This window comes from Pelophylax lessonae (genome assembly GCF_965119305.1).
Source record: "Pelophylax lessonae genome assembly, chromosome: 11".
NCBI lineage: Eukaryota > Metazoa > Chordata > Amphibia > Anura > Ranidae > Pelophylax > Pelophylax lessonae.
The window spans coordinates 207,159,787-207,174,358 of NC_138778.1; the positions used below are offsets into that span (position 1 = coordinate 207,159,787).

At 43.2% G+C, this 14,572-nt stretch overlaps 1 protein-coding gene across 4 annotated transcripts in view; it reads left to right on the forward strand.

The window, feature by feature from the left end:
• The window catches only part of RGS19 (regulator of G protein signaling 19), a 53,201-nt gene extending 51,689 nt beyond the window's left edge, over nucleotides 1–1,512 (forward strand). For all 4 annotated transcript variants that reach the window (XM_082271550.1, XM_082271552.1, XM_082271551.1 and 1 more), the window contains exon 5: nucleotides 932–1,512. In XM_082271550.1, the coding sequence (XP_082127676.1) occupies nucleotides 932–1,120 (189 nt within the window). In that variant the 3' untranslated portion in view covers nucleotides 1,121–1,512. The remainder of the gene's footprint in view (nucleotides 1–931) is intronic.
• Nucleotides 1,513–14,572: the final 13,060 nt, after the last annotated feature.

Here is a 14,572-nt window from a genome sequence, read left to right on the forward strand (position 1 = left end):
GATGGGGCACTATTCCTCCCACTGACACCAATGATGGGGCACTATTCCTCCCACTGATATCAATGATGGGGCACTATTCCTCCCACTGATATCAATGATGGGGCACTATTCCTCTCACTGATATCAATGATGGGGCACTATTCCTCCCACTGATATCAATGATGGGGCACTATTCCTCCCACTGATATCAATGATGGGGCACTATTCCTCCCACTGATGTCAATGATGGGGCACTATTCCTCCCACTGACCACTACCAATGATGTCCTTTTTTTACTCCCACTGACCACAGCCTGGCCCTCCTAAAATTTGAAGGGCCCTTTATTTCGAAAGTTTAGAGACCCCATACCTACAGCATGACTGTAGCCATTGATCTTCAGAATGGGACGGGGTACACAGGGATAACAATTCCTGCACTGCCAGCACTAAACAGGTCTCAATGGGTCTTTTTTTTTTTTTTTTTTTTTTTTTTTTAATGTTAAACCCTACTTTATGATTGGTAAGGATGAGTTTATAAAGTGATGATATGACTGTGTTGTGGCAGGGGGTGTACAGTCCACGTTGCGGCTGCAGGTGAGTCCTTTGTAACACTTGATGTCTTGATGTGTGATTTTCCGCATGTTTCTGAACGCAGATCTTTCTTGGAGGATTCAATAAAACCGCCGTTCACACTTCTGAGAAATCCTTGATTTGCTGATTTGCAGCTGCCTTTGGACATGGAAACATTTTGTTACCAAAGACTTCAAGATTTTGCTAACACATTAACCATGAAAAGAATTAAAATCTCATTCATGTGGTGTCGCCGGGCAGCCCCCGGTGATTTTCGGCAGTTTGCACTCTTTTATTGAATCTTCTTGTTTCCGTTTGCGGTGCTGTTCTGTGATTGTCCTGCGGCTTGTTTATTTATTTTTGTCCTCTGCTGCCCCCTGCAGGTCAGCCTGGATTCTCGAGTCAGAGAGGTGATCAACCGGCGGATGCAGGAACCCAACCCCCACACCTTTGACGACGCCCAGTTGCAGATATACACCTTGATGCACAGAGACTCCTACCCGCGATTCCTCAACTCGGTCATTTACAAATCGCTCCTGCAGAACATTTCTCGCTCCAGCTCAGAGTCGTAGGTGTGGGCCCGGGCTGCGGGGCTCCGGAGACAGACAACTGAAACGCACATTTTTATGTACAAGAGGAAGGGGGGGATGCAGAGGACAACTGGAGCACGAATCCCGCCCACTCTCTCTCCCTCCAATCAGCTTCAGGGGTCCGTCCCACGCGGTGTAACAAACTTTCAAACGGGTGGTCCTTTTGCTCCTATGGCATTAAGAAGAATGTGGAGGGATGGGGGGGGGGGGGAAGCATTTTGACCTCACACCCCACCCAGTCTCCCTCCCCCTTGAAGAAGAGAGGGCGATAGGTACTGTATTGGGGAATTTAACCTCAGGACATGAATACTACTGAATTCCCCGGGGGGGTTCTGAGAGCGGGCTGCGGCGATCTGGCAATTTACTGCCTTTCTTCTTGGAAAGGGCTAGATTTGGGGGGGCGGGGACACATGTGTTAAACTGCATTCCGTGCTTGGCAGTCTAGCATTGGAAGTGTTAACTAGCTGAGGAGGGAAACTTTACATGGACTTTGTTTTGTTACCCCCCCCCCGTCAGCTATTATTAAGAATTGATCTCCCCCTCCTCGCGCATTTGGGGGTATTTAAAGGGGAGATGGGGGGGGAGAGGTACGATTTTATTCAATTTAGGAATTTTACTTTTTATTTTTTCACTTTTTGAATGTTGTGGGGTACAGGCGATCTCCTCGCTGGTGTGGAAGATTATTGGATGACCTTGGGGAGGGGCGGGGCAGAAATTCCGCTGCCTTAGTACATACCATAATCCACTTACTCATAATACCCCAGTCGCTTACAGCCTGGGGCTCTGTTTACAGTGATGACTTTTCTGAACCCTCTTGTCGAAAATTGTGATATATTTTGGCCAGGATCCACCTGGAAGGGAGGAGTTTTGAAGACTGATGACTTTGCTCTGCACATCCTGCCCCCCCTAGTGGAACGAAGAATGAATGGCAGGTTGACCAGGGAGGAGGTGTGTTGTCCCCCCCCCCTGCTGGCCAAAACTTCCTGTAGCTACCAAATACTCCAGCACTCCTCAAGCGGATGTCATGACCTGACAGTGTTACTTTGTTTCAACACCTCCATGAAATTTTAAGACTTTTTATAAAAAAAAAAAATATATATATATATATATGTAAAAATATATATATCTCTATATAAAGTGATGTTGTGGATGTTTCATCTTCGTCTTTGTCAAAGAAATGCCCATATGTAGTTCTATCCACACTGCTGACCCCTGTTTACTACCCTGCCAGGGTGACTTTTACTATGCTAAAGCACTGTGTATCATAAACATAAGCATTAAATATTGTTTTAACCACTTGCCGATCGGCCTGTAGTAATTTTACTGCTGGCCCACGGCTCCCCTGGGCACGTCGCGCCGAACTTCCTGGTTTACAGGCGCGCACATGCCCCCTGCCTCTCGTGCTGTGGTTGGGCACAGCGCAAGTTTGTCAGCAGGCTCGCAGCCAATGATTTTGGTTGTGAACCTGCTGATTGCTGTGGCCAATGAAATCACAGCAAATATCGGTCTTTGTTAGTAAACACAACCCAGATCTGGCTGTTTTTAACTCTCACTGATTTCACTAAGTCCCCATTCACACTAGCGCGACTTGTCAGGCGACTTGGTCGCCTGACAAGTCGCGGTGGGTCGCTCGCCATTGATTAGCACAGGACCCGTTCTAATAGGAGTGACACAAGTCGCTCCGACTTAGAAAAAGGGTCCTGTACTACTTTGGGGCGACCTGGAGGCGACTTGCATTGACTTCAATGATATGAAGTCCGTTCAAGTTGCGCCGAGGTCGCGGTGCACGCTTTGCACCGCGACTTCACAGGTCGCCCCATCAAGTTGTGTCGCCCCTGTCTGAACGGGGTCTTACCGTTCAGAGCTGAAATCAGGGGAAAAAAAGGAGCCAATCTGTAAATAAGTAAAATCAGCACACATACACTTGATAGGCACACAGTTAAAGTGATATTAACCAGTTCTGATTGCTTATAGCACTGAATTTCATTGTTATAAGCAAGCATTTTACTGAATGAAATCCATGAATTCAGTTTGTTGTGATTAGCTGTGATTGGCCACAGCTAATCACATGGTACGGATGGGCTGTGATTGGTCCTGTCTGCACCATATGATCACTGTGACCAATCACAGCTAGCAACACAATTGCACACAATGGATGGCATGAAATTAAGCCATCAATTGTTTACAATTGTCATGTGATCTGCTGTAATTGGTCACAGCGACCACATGGTGTCGGCAGCGAGCGGGTACACTGATCAGGCAGTGCGGCACGATCTGGGAGACATAATTTGATGTCCACGAGGACTGACGAAAAGCCCAGTTACTGCTAATCACAACAAAACAAACTAAATTAATGGATTTCATTCAGTAAAATGCTTGCTTATAGCAATGAAATTCACTGCTATTAGCAATCATAATGTATAAAGAATTCAATTCTGATCACTTCCCCAGAGTACCGTGTTGCTATGGTAACATTATATTGCTCTGGTCACAATGTGTTAAAAAAATAGAAAAAAATGTAATAAAAAATAAAATAGAAAAAGAAATATTAAACTTTTTTGTGTTTCTTTGTACTGTCACCAGTCAGTGTCCCCTGATCACCGCCACACCTGTTATATGATGACACTGTACTGCACTGGTGATAGTATGTTAAAAAAAAAAATACATATATATATATATATATATATATATATATATATATATATATATATATATATATATATATATATACACACACACAGTGCCTTGCGATAGTATTCGGCCCCCTTGAACTTTTCGACCTTTTGCCACATTTCAGGCTTCAAACATAAAGATATAAAACTGTAATTTTTTGTGAAGAATCAACAACAAGTGGGACACAATCATGAAGTGGAACGAAATTTATTGGATATTTCAAACTTTTTTAACAATTAAAAAATTGAAAAATTGGGCGTGCAAAATTATTAAGCCCCCTTAAGTTAATACTTTGTAGCACCACCTTTTGCTGCGATTACAGCTGTAAGTCGCTTGGGGTATGTCTCTATCACATCGAGAGACTGACATTTTTGCCCATTCCTCCTTGCAAAACAGCTCGAGCTCAGTAAGGTTGGGTGGAGAGCATTTGTGAACAGCAGTTTTCAGTTCTTTCCACAGATTCTCGATTGGATTCAGGTCTGGACTTTGACTTGGCCATTCTAACACCTGGATATGTTTATTTGTGAACCATTCCATTGTAGATTTTGCTTTATGTTTTGGATCATTGTCTTGTTGGAAGACAAATCTCCGTCCCAGTCTCAGGTCTTTTGCAGACTCCATCAGGTTTTCTTCCAGAATGGTCCTGTATTTGGCTCCATCCATCTTCCCATAAATTTTAACCATCTTCCCTGTCCCTGCTGAAGAAAAGCAGGCCCAAACCATGATGCTGCCACCACCATGTTTGACAGTGGGGATGGTGTGTTCAGGGTGATGAGCTGTGCTGCTTTTACGCCAAACATAACGTTTTGCATTGTTGCCAAAAAGTTTGATTTTGGTTTCATCTGACCAGAGCACCTTCTTCCACATGTTTGGGGTGTCTCCCAGGTGGCTTGTGGCAAACTTTAAACGACACTTTTTATGGATGTCTTTAAGAAATGTCTTTCTTCTTGCCACTCTTCCATAAAGGCCAGATTTGTGCAGTATACGACTGATTGTTGTCCTATGGACAGAGTCTCCCACCTCAGCTGTAGATCTCTGCAGTTCATCCAGAGTGATCATGGGCCTCTTGGCTGCATCTCTGATCAGTCTTCTCCTTGTATGAGCTGAAAGTTTAGAGGGACGGCCAGGTCTTCGTAGATTTGCAGTGGTCTGATACTCCTTCCATTTCAATATTATCGCTTGCACAGTGCTCCTTGGGATGTTTAAAGCTTGGGAAATCTTTTTATATCCAAATCCGGCTTTAAACTTCTCCACAACAGTATCTCGGACCTGCCTGGTGGGTTCCTTGTTCTTCATGATGCTCTCTGCACTTTAAACGGACCTCTGAGACTATCACAGTGCAGGTGCATTTATACGGAGACTTGATTACACACAGGTGGATTCTATTTATCATCATTAGTCATTTGGGTCATCATTGGATCATTCAGAGATCCTCACTGAACTTCTGGAGAGAGTTTGCTGCAGTGAAAGTAAAGGGGCTGAATAATTTTGCACGCCCAATTTTTCAGTTTTTTATTTTTTAACAAAGTTTGAAATATCCAATAAATTTCGTTCCACTTCATGATTGTGTCCCACTTGTTGTTGATTCTTCACAAAAAATTACAGTTTTATATCTTTATGTTTGAAACCTGAAATGTGGCAAAAGGTCAAAAAGTTCAAGGGGGCCGAATACTTTCACAAGGCACTGTATGTATATATATATATATATATATTATATTATTACAATTTCTTTATTTTCTAAAAAATTTACAACTTTACAAAACTCACCATGCCTCTTAATAAATACCCTGGACTGTCTACTTTCCAAAAAAGGGGTCATTTGGGGGATATTTGTACTGTCCTGGCATTTTAGGGCCTCAAGAAATTAGATCAGTACATCAGGATTGATCGATTTTCAGATGCATACCATTTTGTGGACTCTATAACTTTCATATAGACTTAATAATATACACTGATTAGGGTTATTTTCAGCAAAGAAATGTAGCAGAATACATTTTTGCCAAAATTTATGAAGAAAGATTATTTATTTGCAAAATGTTTAAACAGAAATGAAGAAAAACAAGTTTTTTTGGGGTTTTTTTTTTTTTTACATTTTCGGTCTTTTTGCGTATATATTTATAAAAAAAAAAAAAAAAAAAAAAAAAAGCTCTAGTTATGTGAACAAAGTGATAAAATTTCTCTTGGGTACAGTATTGCATAACCACGCAATTGTTATTCAAAGTGTGACAGCGCTGAAAGCTAAAAATTTGCCTGGGCAGGAAGAGGGTAAATGTGCCCAGTACTGAAGTGGTTAAAGCTCTGTTTTTCCTAATAAAATCATAAACATGTCATACTTACCAACCCCAATCCTCTTTTTCTGGGGTCCCCTGCTGGCGCTCCTGGCTCCTCCTCTTTGGCAAGTGCCCCCACAGGAAGCAGCTTGGGGGCACTCGTGCGGGCTCACTCCCGAGTCGCCCTGTTTGTGACTATTGACACAGGCAGGACAGCTCAGCCCCGCCCCCACACTCCCTCATCACAGGATATGATTGACAGCAGTGGGGAGCCAAAAAAACCTGGTGCTACCAACTTGCCCAGTTAGGAGAGACAGAGCCGGGAGAGCGGCTGCTCCTGTGTACATCGCTGGATTGGGAATGGGCTGAGGAAGGGGGGGATTCTGTTACACATAGAATGCTCAAACCTTTAGGCTCCTTTCACAAGTGCGGTGCGCCCGACGGACTCCGTTCTGCTCAGCGGGGGATCGATCCTCCGATTCCCGCTGAGCAGACGGATGACAGCTCCGTCTCCGCTCTGTGTGCAGAGACGGACCTGTCAGATCCCCGCTTTCCTCTACGGGGAGATCGGATAAGAACGGACCACCTGTCCATTCTCATCCCATCCGATCCTCCAGACGGATGGAAAATAGGGTTACCATCCGTCCGAATTTCATGGATGGATCCGAGAGCAGCGGGTGTCAGCGGAGATGTCTCCGCTGACACCCGCTGCTCTCGGAGCCGTCCATGAAATTCGGACGGCTGTCAGCGGAGATGTCTCCGCTGACATCCGCCGCCCCGTAGGGCTGCATTGAGCATCCGATCAGGTCCGCCTGAAAAACTGACAGGCAGATCGGATCGGAAAGCCCGTGTGAAAGGGGCCTTAGGCTTTAGAACCACTTTAACCCTTTGATTGCCCTCCTCATCACTCCTGTCACCCAGCCAGTGTCATTAGTACAGTGTACAGTATTATCACTGATCACTATGTTAGTGTCCCTAGCGATGTCAGATAGAGTCAGTTAGCGTTCCTCCCAGCCAGCTAGCACCAGTCCCTGATTGGCCGTCACACTATAAGTTGCTGATCACCAGCAGTACTAGTATGGTGTCTGTTTGGGTCCGTTTCCTGGTCACTGTCAGAACTATATTAGAGTCCCCTCAAAAATACAGTGATAGAGGGATCAGCCCCAATCACTGCCAGCACTTACTACATGTAGCAGAATACAGTTTGGTCTAAATTTATGAAGAAATGTGATTTTATTGGACATTGGAGGTTATTTTACAACAGAAAGTAGAAAATATATATTTTTTCAAAATGTTTTCCCTTATAATACAAAAAAAACCCAGTGGTGATCAAATACCACCAAAAGAAAGCTCTATTTGTGTGAAAAAAAATGATATAAATGTAATTTGGGTACAGCGTTGCATGATCACCCAATTGCCAGTTAAAGTAGCGCAGTGCTGTATAGCAAAAAAAAAAAAATGGCCTGGTCATGAAGAGGGTAAAACATGGTTCATGTATCTTCCCATCTAAGTACTGCTGATCTCCTTCAGCCACTTCCTGGCCACATGCTCTGGACTTGGCTTCCCAATAGTGACAGCAGTGGACCATGCCTGCACAATGGCTGATTGAATTGATTGGGTGACAAAACAGGAGTACAACTAGGTGACAGTTGTCACCCTATACCAGGAAGTACCTGAACAAAAATCTTTATGGCAGGATCATCGGGTATTATTCTTCCAGTGGAATTTGCAGATTTAGAAAGTTTGGAAACAACTTTAAAAATGACGGTAAGCTGTTTAAGCTTCCATGAGATTTCAGTGGTTGAGTTTAGATCCATTTTAAAACAAAACTGATCACAAAATATATTTCCATTGGACTTTATGGGGGTCTTTCCACGTACTGAACAGTCACATGTTTTAGTAGTAATACAGACTACAAAACACATTCCACCTATACAGTGGGTATAGAAAAGAATCACCCCCTTTAACCTCCCTGGCGGTATTCCCGAGTGTGGCTCGGGGAGGAACTTCAGTGCCATTAGCGGTAACCCCAAGCCACACTCGGGAATACCTCCAGGGAGCATCGCTGGATCCTGATAGAGGTTACTTACCTTGTCCCTGAGATCCCGCAATGTATTCCGGCAGCATATAGCAGCCGGATCTTCTGTCTGATGCTGTGTGCCCCGGCTTCCGTTCCCTGCGAGCGTCACGTCGCAGGGGGGTGGAACCGGCGGCAAATTTAAAAAGTAAAACACACAAACTCACTGATATATTGTAATCCTATTATATAAAGATATACACGTACAGTGGTGATCGAAAGTTTGGGAACCCCAGGTAAAAATTTGTATTAATGTGCATAAAGAAGCCAAGGAAAGATGGAAAAATCTCCAAAAGGCATCAAATTACAGATTAGACATTCTTATAATATGTCAACAAAAGTTAGATTTTATTTCCATCATTTACACTTTAAAAATTACAGAAAACAAAAAAATGGCGTCTGCAAAAGTTTGGGCACCCTGCAGAATTTATAGCATGCACTGCCCCCTTTGCAAGGCTGAGACCTGCCAGTGTCATGGATTGTTCTCAATCATCATCTGGGAAGTCCAGGTGATGTCAATCTCAAAGGTTTTAAATGCCCAGACTCATCTGACCTTGCCCCAACAATCAGCACCATGGGATCTTCTAAGCAGTTGTCTAGAAAACTGAAACTGAAAATAGTTGACGCTCACAAAGCTGGAGAAAGCTATAAGAAGATAGCAAAGCATTTTCAGATGTCAATATCCTCTGTTCGGAATGTAATTAAGAAATGGCAGTCATCAGGAACAGTGGAAGTTAAAGCAAGATCTGGAAGACCAAGAAAGATATCAGACAGAACAGCTCGCAGGATTGTGAGAAAAACAGTTCAAAACCCACGTTTGACTGCACGATCCCTCCAGAAAGATCTGGCAGACACTGGAGTTGTGGTACACTATTCCACTATAAAGAGATACTTGTACAAATATGGTCTTCATGGAAGAGTCATCAGAAGAAAACCTCTTCTACGTCCTCACCACAAAAATCAGCGTTTGAACTTTGCAAATGAACATATAGACAAGCCTGATACATTTTGGAAACAAGTTCTGTGGACCGATGAGGTTAAAATTAAACTTTTTGGCCGGAATGAGCAAAGGTACGTTTGGAGAAGAAGGGGCACAGAATTTAATGAAAAGAACCTCTGTCCAACTGTTAAGCATGGGGGTGGATCAATCATGCTTTGGGGTTGTATTGCAGCCAGTGGCACAGGGAACATCTCACGAGTAGAAGGAAAAATGGATTCAATAAAATTTCAGCAAATTTTGGATGGTAACTTGATGCCATCTGTGAAAAAGCTGAAGTTAAAGAGAGGATGGCTTCTACAAATGGATAATGATCCTAAACACACCTCGAAATCCACAGGGGGATTACATCAAGAGGCGTAAACTGAAGGTTTTGCGATGGCCTTCACAATCTCCTGACCTCAACATAATTGAAAATCTATGAATAGACCTTAAAAGAGCAGTGCGTGACAGACAGCCCAGAAATCTCAAAGAACTGGAAGACTTTTGTAAGGAAGAATGGGCAAAGATACCTCAAACAAGAATTGAAAGACTCTTGGCTGGCTACAAAAAGCGTTTACAAGCTGTGATACTTGCCAAAGGGGGCAGTACAAGCTATTAACTATGCAGGGTGCCCAAACTTTTGCAGACGCCATTTTTAGGTTTTCTGTTATTTTGAAAGTGTAAATGATGGAAATAAAATCTAACTTTTGTTGACATATTATAAGAATGTCTAATCTGTAATTTGATGCCTTTTGGGGATTTTTCCATCTTTCCTTGGCTTCTTTATGCACATTAATACAAATTTTTACCTGGGGTGCCCAAACTTTCAATCACCATTGTATATGTATATGTGTATATATATATATATATATATATATATATATATATATATATATGTGTGTGTAAACACGATCACGATATATATGTATACACGTATCTATATACTTTAACTTATTTATAGTTATTTATTATATTATAATTTACGATTTTGTGTTTCAAACTTTATCATACCCGAGATGTTATAAAGAAGAACGCACAGTAAAAAAAAATCATATGTAAATAGTTGGTTTGGGCTGCTCGTCCTTAAGAATTACATGCAAAATAATTGTACCGCTTTCAGCAACTAAAATCGGAAATAATCATACTGCCAGGGAGGTTAAAATAATCACATTTTGTATGTTTTCAGCCTGAAATGAAGACAGACACAGTTTTTGTTTTTTCCAGCTGTATGTAACATAACATTCAAATTAAAGATATACTGTAACACCAGCATGTCAGAAAAAAAAAATCCAAAACAGAATCACTGAGTTGGAAACAGGATCACCCACTCATGTCAGTAATTTGTTGAACGACCTTTTGCTTTAATTCCAGCCTTTAGTCTGTTGGGATTTTTCTCTACTAACTTTGCACATCTAGACTTTGCGATATTTGCCTGCTCTTCTTTGCAGAACTGTTCAACTTCAGTTACATTTGATGGTGACCGTGGACTGCAGTCTTCAAGTCATACCACAGATTTTCAGTGGGGTTTAAGTCTGGGCTCTGACTAGGCCATGCAAGGACATTTTTCTCTTTCTACCACTGTGTGCTCATTGTTGCTGTGTGCTTTGGGTCATTGTCATGTTGGAAGGTAAACCTTCTTCCCAGTGACCACTTTTTTTTTTTTTTTTTTCTCCTCAAATATTTTACGGTATTTTGCCCCATCCATTTTTCCTTCGATCCTGACAAGTGCTCCAGTCCATGCTGCAGATAAACATCCCCATACCAGGATATTACCACCCCCCATACCAGGATATTACCACCTCCATGCTTTACTGTAGGAATGGTGTTATTTGGATGGAGAGCTGTATTGGATTTCCGCCAGACATATCGTTTGGTGTTGAGGCCAAAACATTCAATTATAGTCTCATCTGACCCTAAAGGCCCGTACACACGTACCGATCGTCGGCCGAAAAGCTTCGGCCGACGACCGATCTGCCGATTGTAGGCCTGTTAGTATGATGCTTCCGACAGCCGACACCGCACTTTCGGCCGAAAAGAATCTGTCTTGCAAGCATGAAAATTTTTGTATGCCGACACCAGAGCGGCCGATTGTTCGCCAGTCAGTACAGATTTCGGCCGACAGACAGCAGATTTGCAAGACTGGGCATGCTCAGAAAAGAAAAAAGACAGGGAAAGTTAACCATTACATGACATCACTTCTGCAGTCGGCCGTAGTCGGCGGACAAAATTCTTGTGCAGTCTTTTGCACTTTTCAACAGACACCGACAGCCCTGGACAAAAGACTGCCGATCGTTCGGCCGACGATCGGTACGCGTGTACGGGGCATTACATCTTTTTCCATGTGGCCTCAGAATCTTCAAGGTGCGTTTTGGCAAAGCTCAGTGGTGACTGCATGTGGCTTTTTTCTTGCAACCCTCCCATACAATCCACATTTGGGATATTGTTGTCACTGGCACGCAATAGCCACTCTTTATCATAAATTCCTGCAACTGCTTCAGAGTTGCTGTAGGCCTCTTGGTAACCTCTCTGATCAGTTTCCTCCTGGCTCTTCCATCCAGTTTGGAGCGACGTCCTGATCCAGGGAGGGTCTGTGTTCCACCAAATACCTTCCACTTCCTAAAGTGGTTGTTAGCCACTTACCGACCGCAGCCTGGCTCAGCTGCGCGAAATGATGTAGCCCTACATCAGTCAAGCACGTGGTGCTGAGAAAGATGCGCGCGCCTACGGCACGCTCACTAGGCAGCGGGGATTGCCGCCGGCCACCCGCGATCGCTCCCCACTGAGAGAGAGGACGGCCAGCTGATGTAAACACAGCCGACCGTTCTCTCTGAAATGATCACAGAGCTCCTGTGATCCTTCTATATAGGAACACAGGTCTCTATGGTCATTTCACAAGCCCATCCCCCATACAGTTAGTAAACACTCCCCTAGGCTCACACCTAACCCTTTGATGGCCCCTAGGTTAACCCCTTCCCTGCCAGTGTCATTATTACAGTAACAGTGCATATTTTTAGCACTGATTACTGTAGTAATGTAACTGGTCCCCCCAAAAGTGTCAAAAATGTCAGTTAGAGGTCCGATCTGTCCGGCGCAATGTTGCAGTCCTGCTAAAAATCGCAGATCGCCACCATTGCTAGTAAAATAAAAATGACAAATCTTTCCCGTAGATAGTAGACGCAATAACTTTTGCGCAAACCAATCAAAATACGCTTATTGCGATTTACCAAAAATATGTAGCAGAATACAAATTGGCCTAAAATGTTGATAAATTTAGATTTTTACATTTTTCTTGGGAATGTTATATAGCAGAATGTGAAAAAAAAATATATTTTTTTTCAGAATTGTCGCTTTTTTTGTTTATAGCGCAAAAAATAAAAATTGCACAGGTGATCAAATACCACTAAAAGAAAAGGTTTATTTATGGGGAAAAAAAGGACATAATTTTATTTGGGTACATCGTCGCACGACCACGCAATTTTTTCATTAAAATAACGCAGTACCGAATTGCAAAAAATGGCCTGGTCATTGACCACTTACTTACCCGCCCCCCCCATCAAATGACGGCGGAGCGGTGTACCTATTATCCTGGAACGCCGTCATAAGACAGCGCACCAGAACAGCCTCTCTCGCGCGCCCCTGGGGCGAGCGGAGCGGTGATCAGCCGTGTTGCTAGGACACGGCGCGATCCCGATCTCGGTAAAGAGTCAATGACATGACTCTTTACCCATGTGATCGGCTGTGTCCAATCACAGCCAGTCACATGTAAATGAGGAAGTGCCGTTATTCGGCTCTCCTCGGCTCACACTGTCAGGGGACACAGAGAAATGTAATCAGGGCACTGATTACACAAGAGTGAAATAAAATGCCATAACTGCTCGCTATCAGTGCCCGTAGTGCTGCCAGTCAGTGCCCATCAGTGCCTGCTCATCTAGGCACTGATGGGCACTGACTGGCAGCACTATGGGCACTGAGTGTGGGCACTGATGGTGCTGCTCATCAGTGCCGCCCGTCAGTGTCTATCAGTGCCTATCAGTGCCGCCTATCAGTGCTCATCAGTGCGGCATATTAGTACCTCCTCATCAGTGTCCATCAGTTCAGCCTATCAGTGCTGCCTCATCAGCGCACATCAGTGAAGGAGAAAAATGTTTTTTTTTTTCAAAATGTATTCACAGAAAATAAGAAAAACTTTTTTTGTTTTCAAAATTTTCTGTCTTTTTTCTTTTTTTTTGTAAGAAAGCAAGTGGCTAAGGGGGAAAATCCTTCCGGTCCAGGAGTGGTTAACCTCGTTCTTGTACTTGTACCTATAGGTGAGTCTATAATAAGGCTTACCTATAGGTACTGTAAATATCTCCTAAACCTTCACCGTTTTGGAGATATTTACTATATATATATATATATATATGTATATATATGCAGCCGATGATGTCATTGGCGCATGCGCTCTGAAGGAATGGTCACCCGTGCTGTTCCTTCAGACTCCTGTGCCATAAATGATGTCTCCCCCACACATGACCCGGAGTCCGCGGACTTGGAAGGAAGATGATGAAGATGGAAGTGGCCTCTAGTGATGACATTGCATCAATAGAAGGCTTCCTTTTTAGGGAAGTTTCACAAAATGTGCTAGTATGCGATGCATACTAGCACATCATGCCTTTACCTTGCAGGTCTGGGAAAAAAAACACCCAGCAGTTTACTACTCTGTTTCTAGGCATTGATAAAGCCTTTGAAATGTTTTTGTATCCATCTCCTGACTTATGCCTATCCACAACTTTTTCCCCAGTGACAGTGCCTTCCCGCCCATAGTTGTTTGTTTGCTTCAGTTGCACTACCAAGGACTGAAATGCTCCAGGAAAGCTCTTTTCATGCTGAGCTCAAATGACCACAGCTGATCACAGTTGAAAGTCAAATGTGCCATTGAGAAGGTGATTAGCTACACCTGATTGAGTTTGTAAGTCATTTTTAGGAGGGGGGGGTTATCCTTTTTCCAACTCAGTGATTCTGTTTTTGTTTTTTTCTGACATGTTGGTGGAGTACATACAGCTGGATAAAACAAAAACTGTGTCTGTCTTTAATTCAGGCTGCAAAACAACAACATGTGATTATTTTAAAGGGGGGTAATTATTCTCTATACCCTGTACTGTATGTTATAGAGAGAGGGAGCTCCTCTGTCCAACAGGGGAGAAAGCTTTCCAATTGGTTGCTGTGCTGTCAGTTTGTGCCCTTAGCCACTCCCACTTGCTTTTTATAGTCTCCCAAGACTAATGCTTGGTTGCTACAGGAAGATGCCACCGTGGTGACTGCGGGGCTTGATTTAAAAAGGAATGACAGAACTGCTGAGCTCATTATCGTCTAATATTCATGGCTACTTTTTCTTTGTGTGGCATTTTTTGGACTCGGGTGCGCTTTTCCAAATGCCAGCCAAGTACTGGTCACAT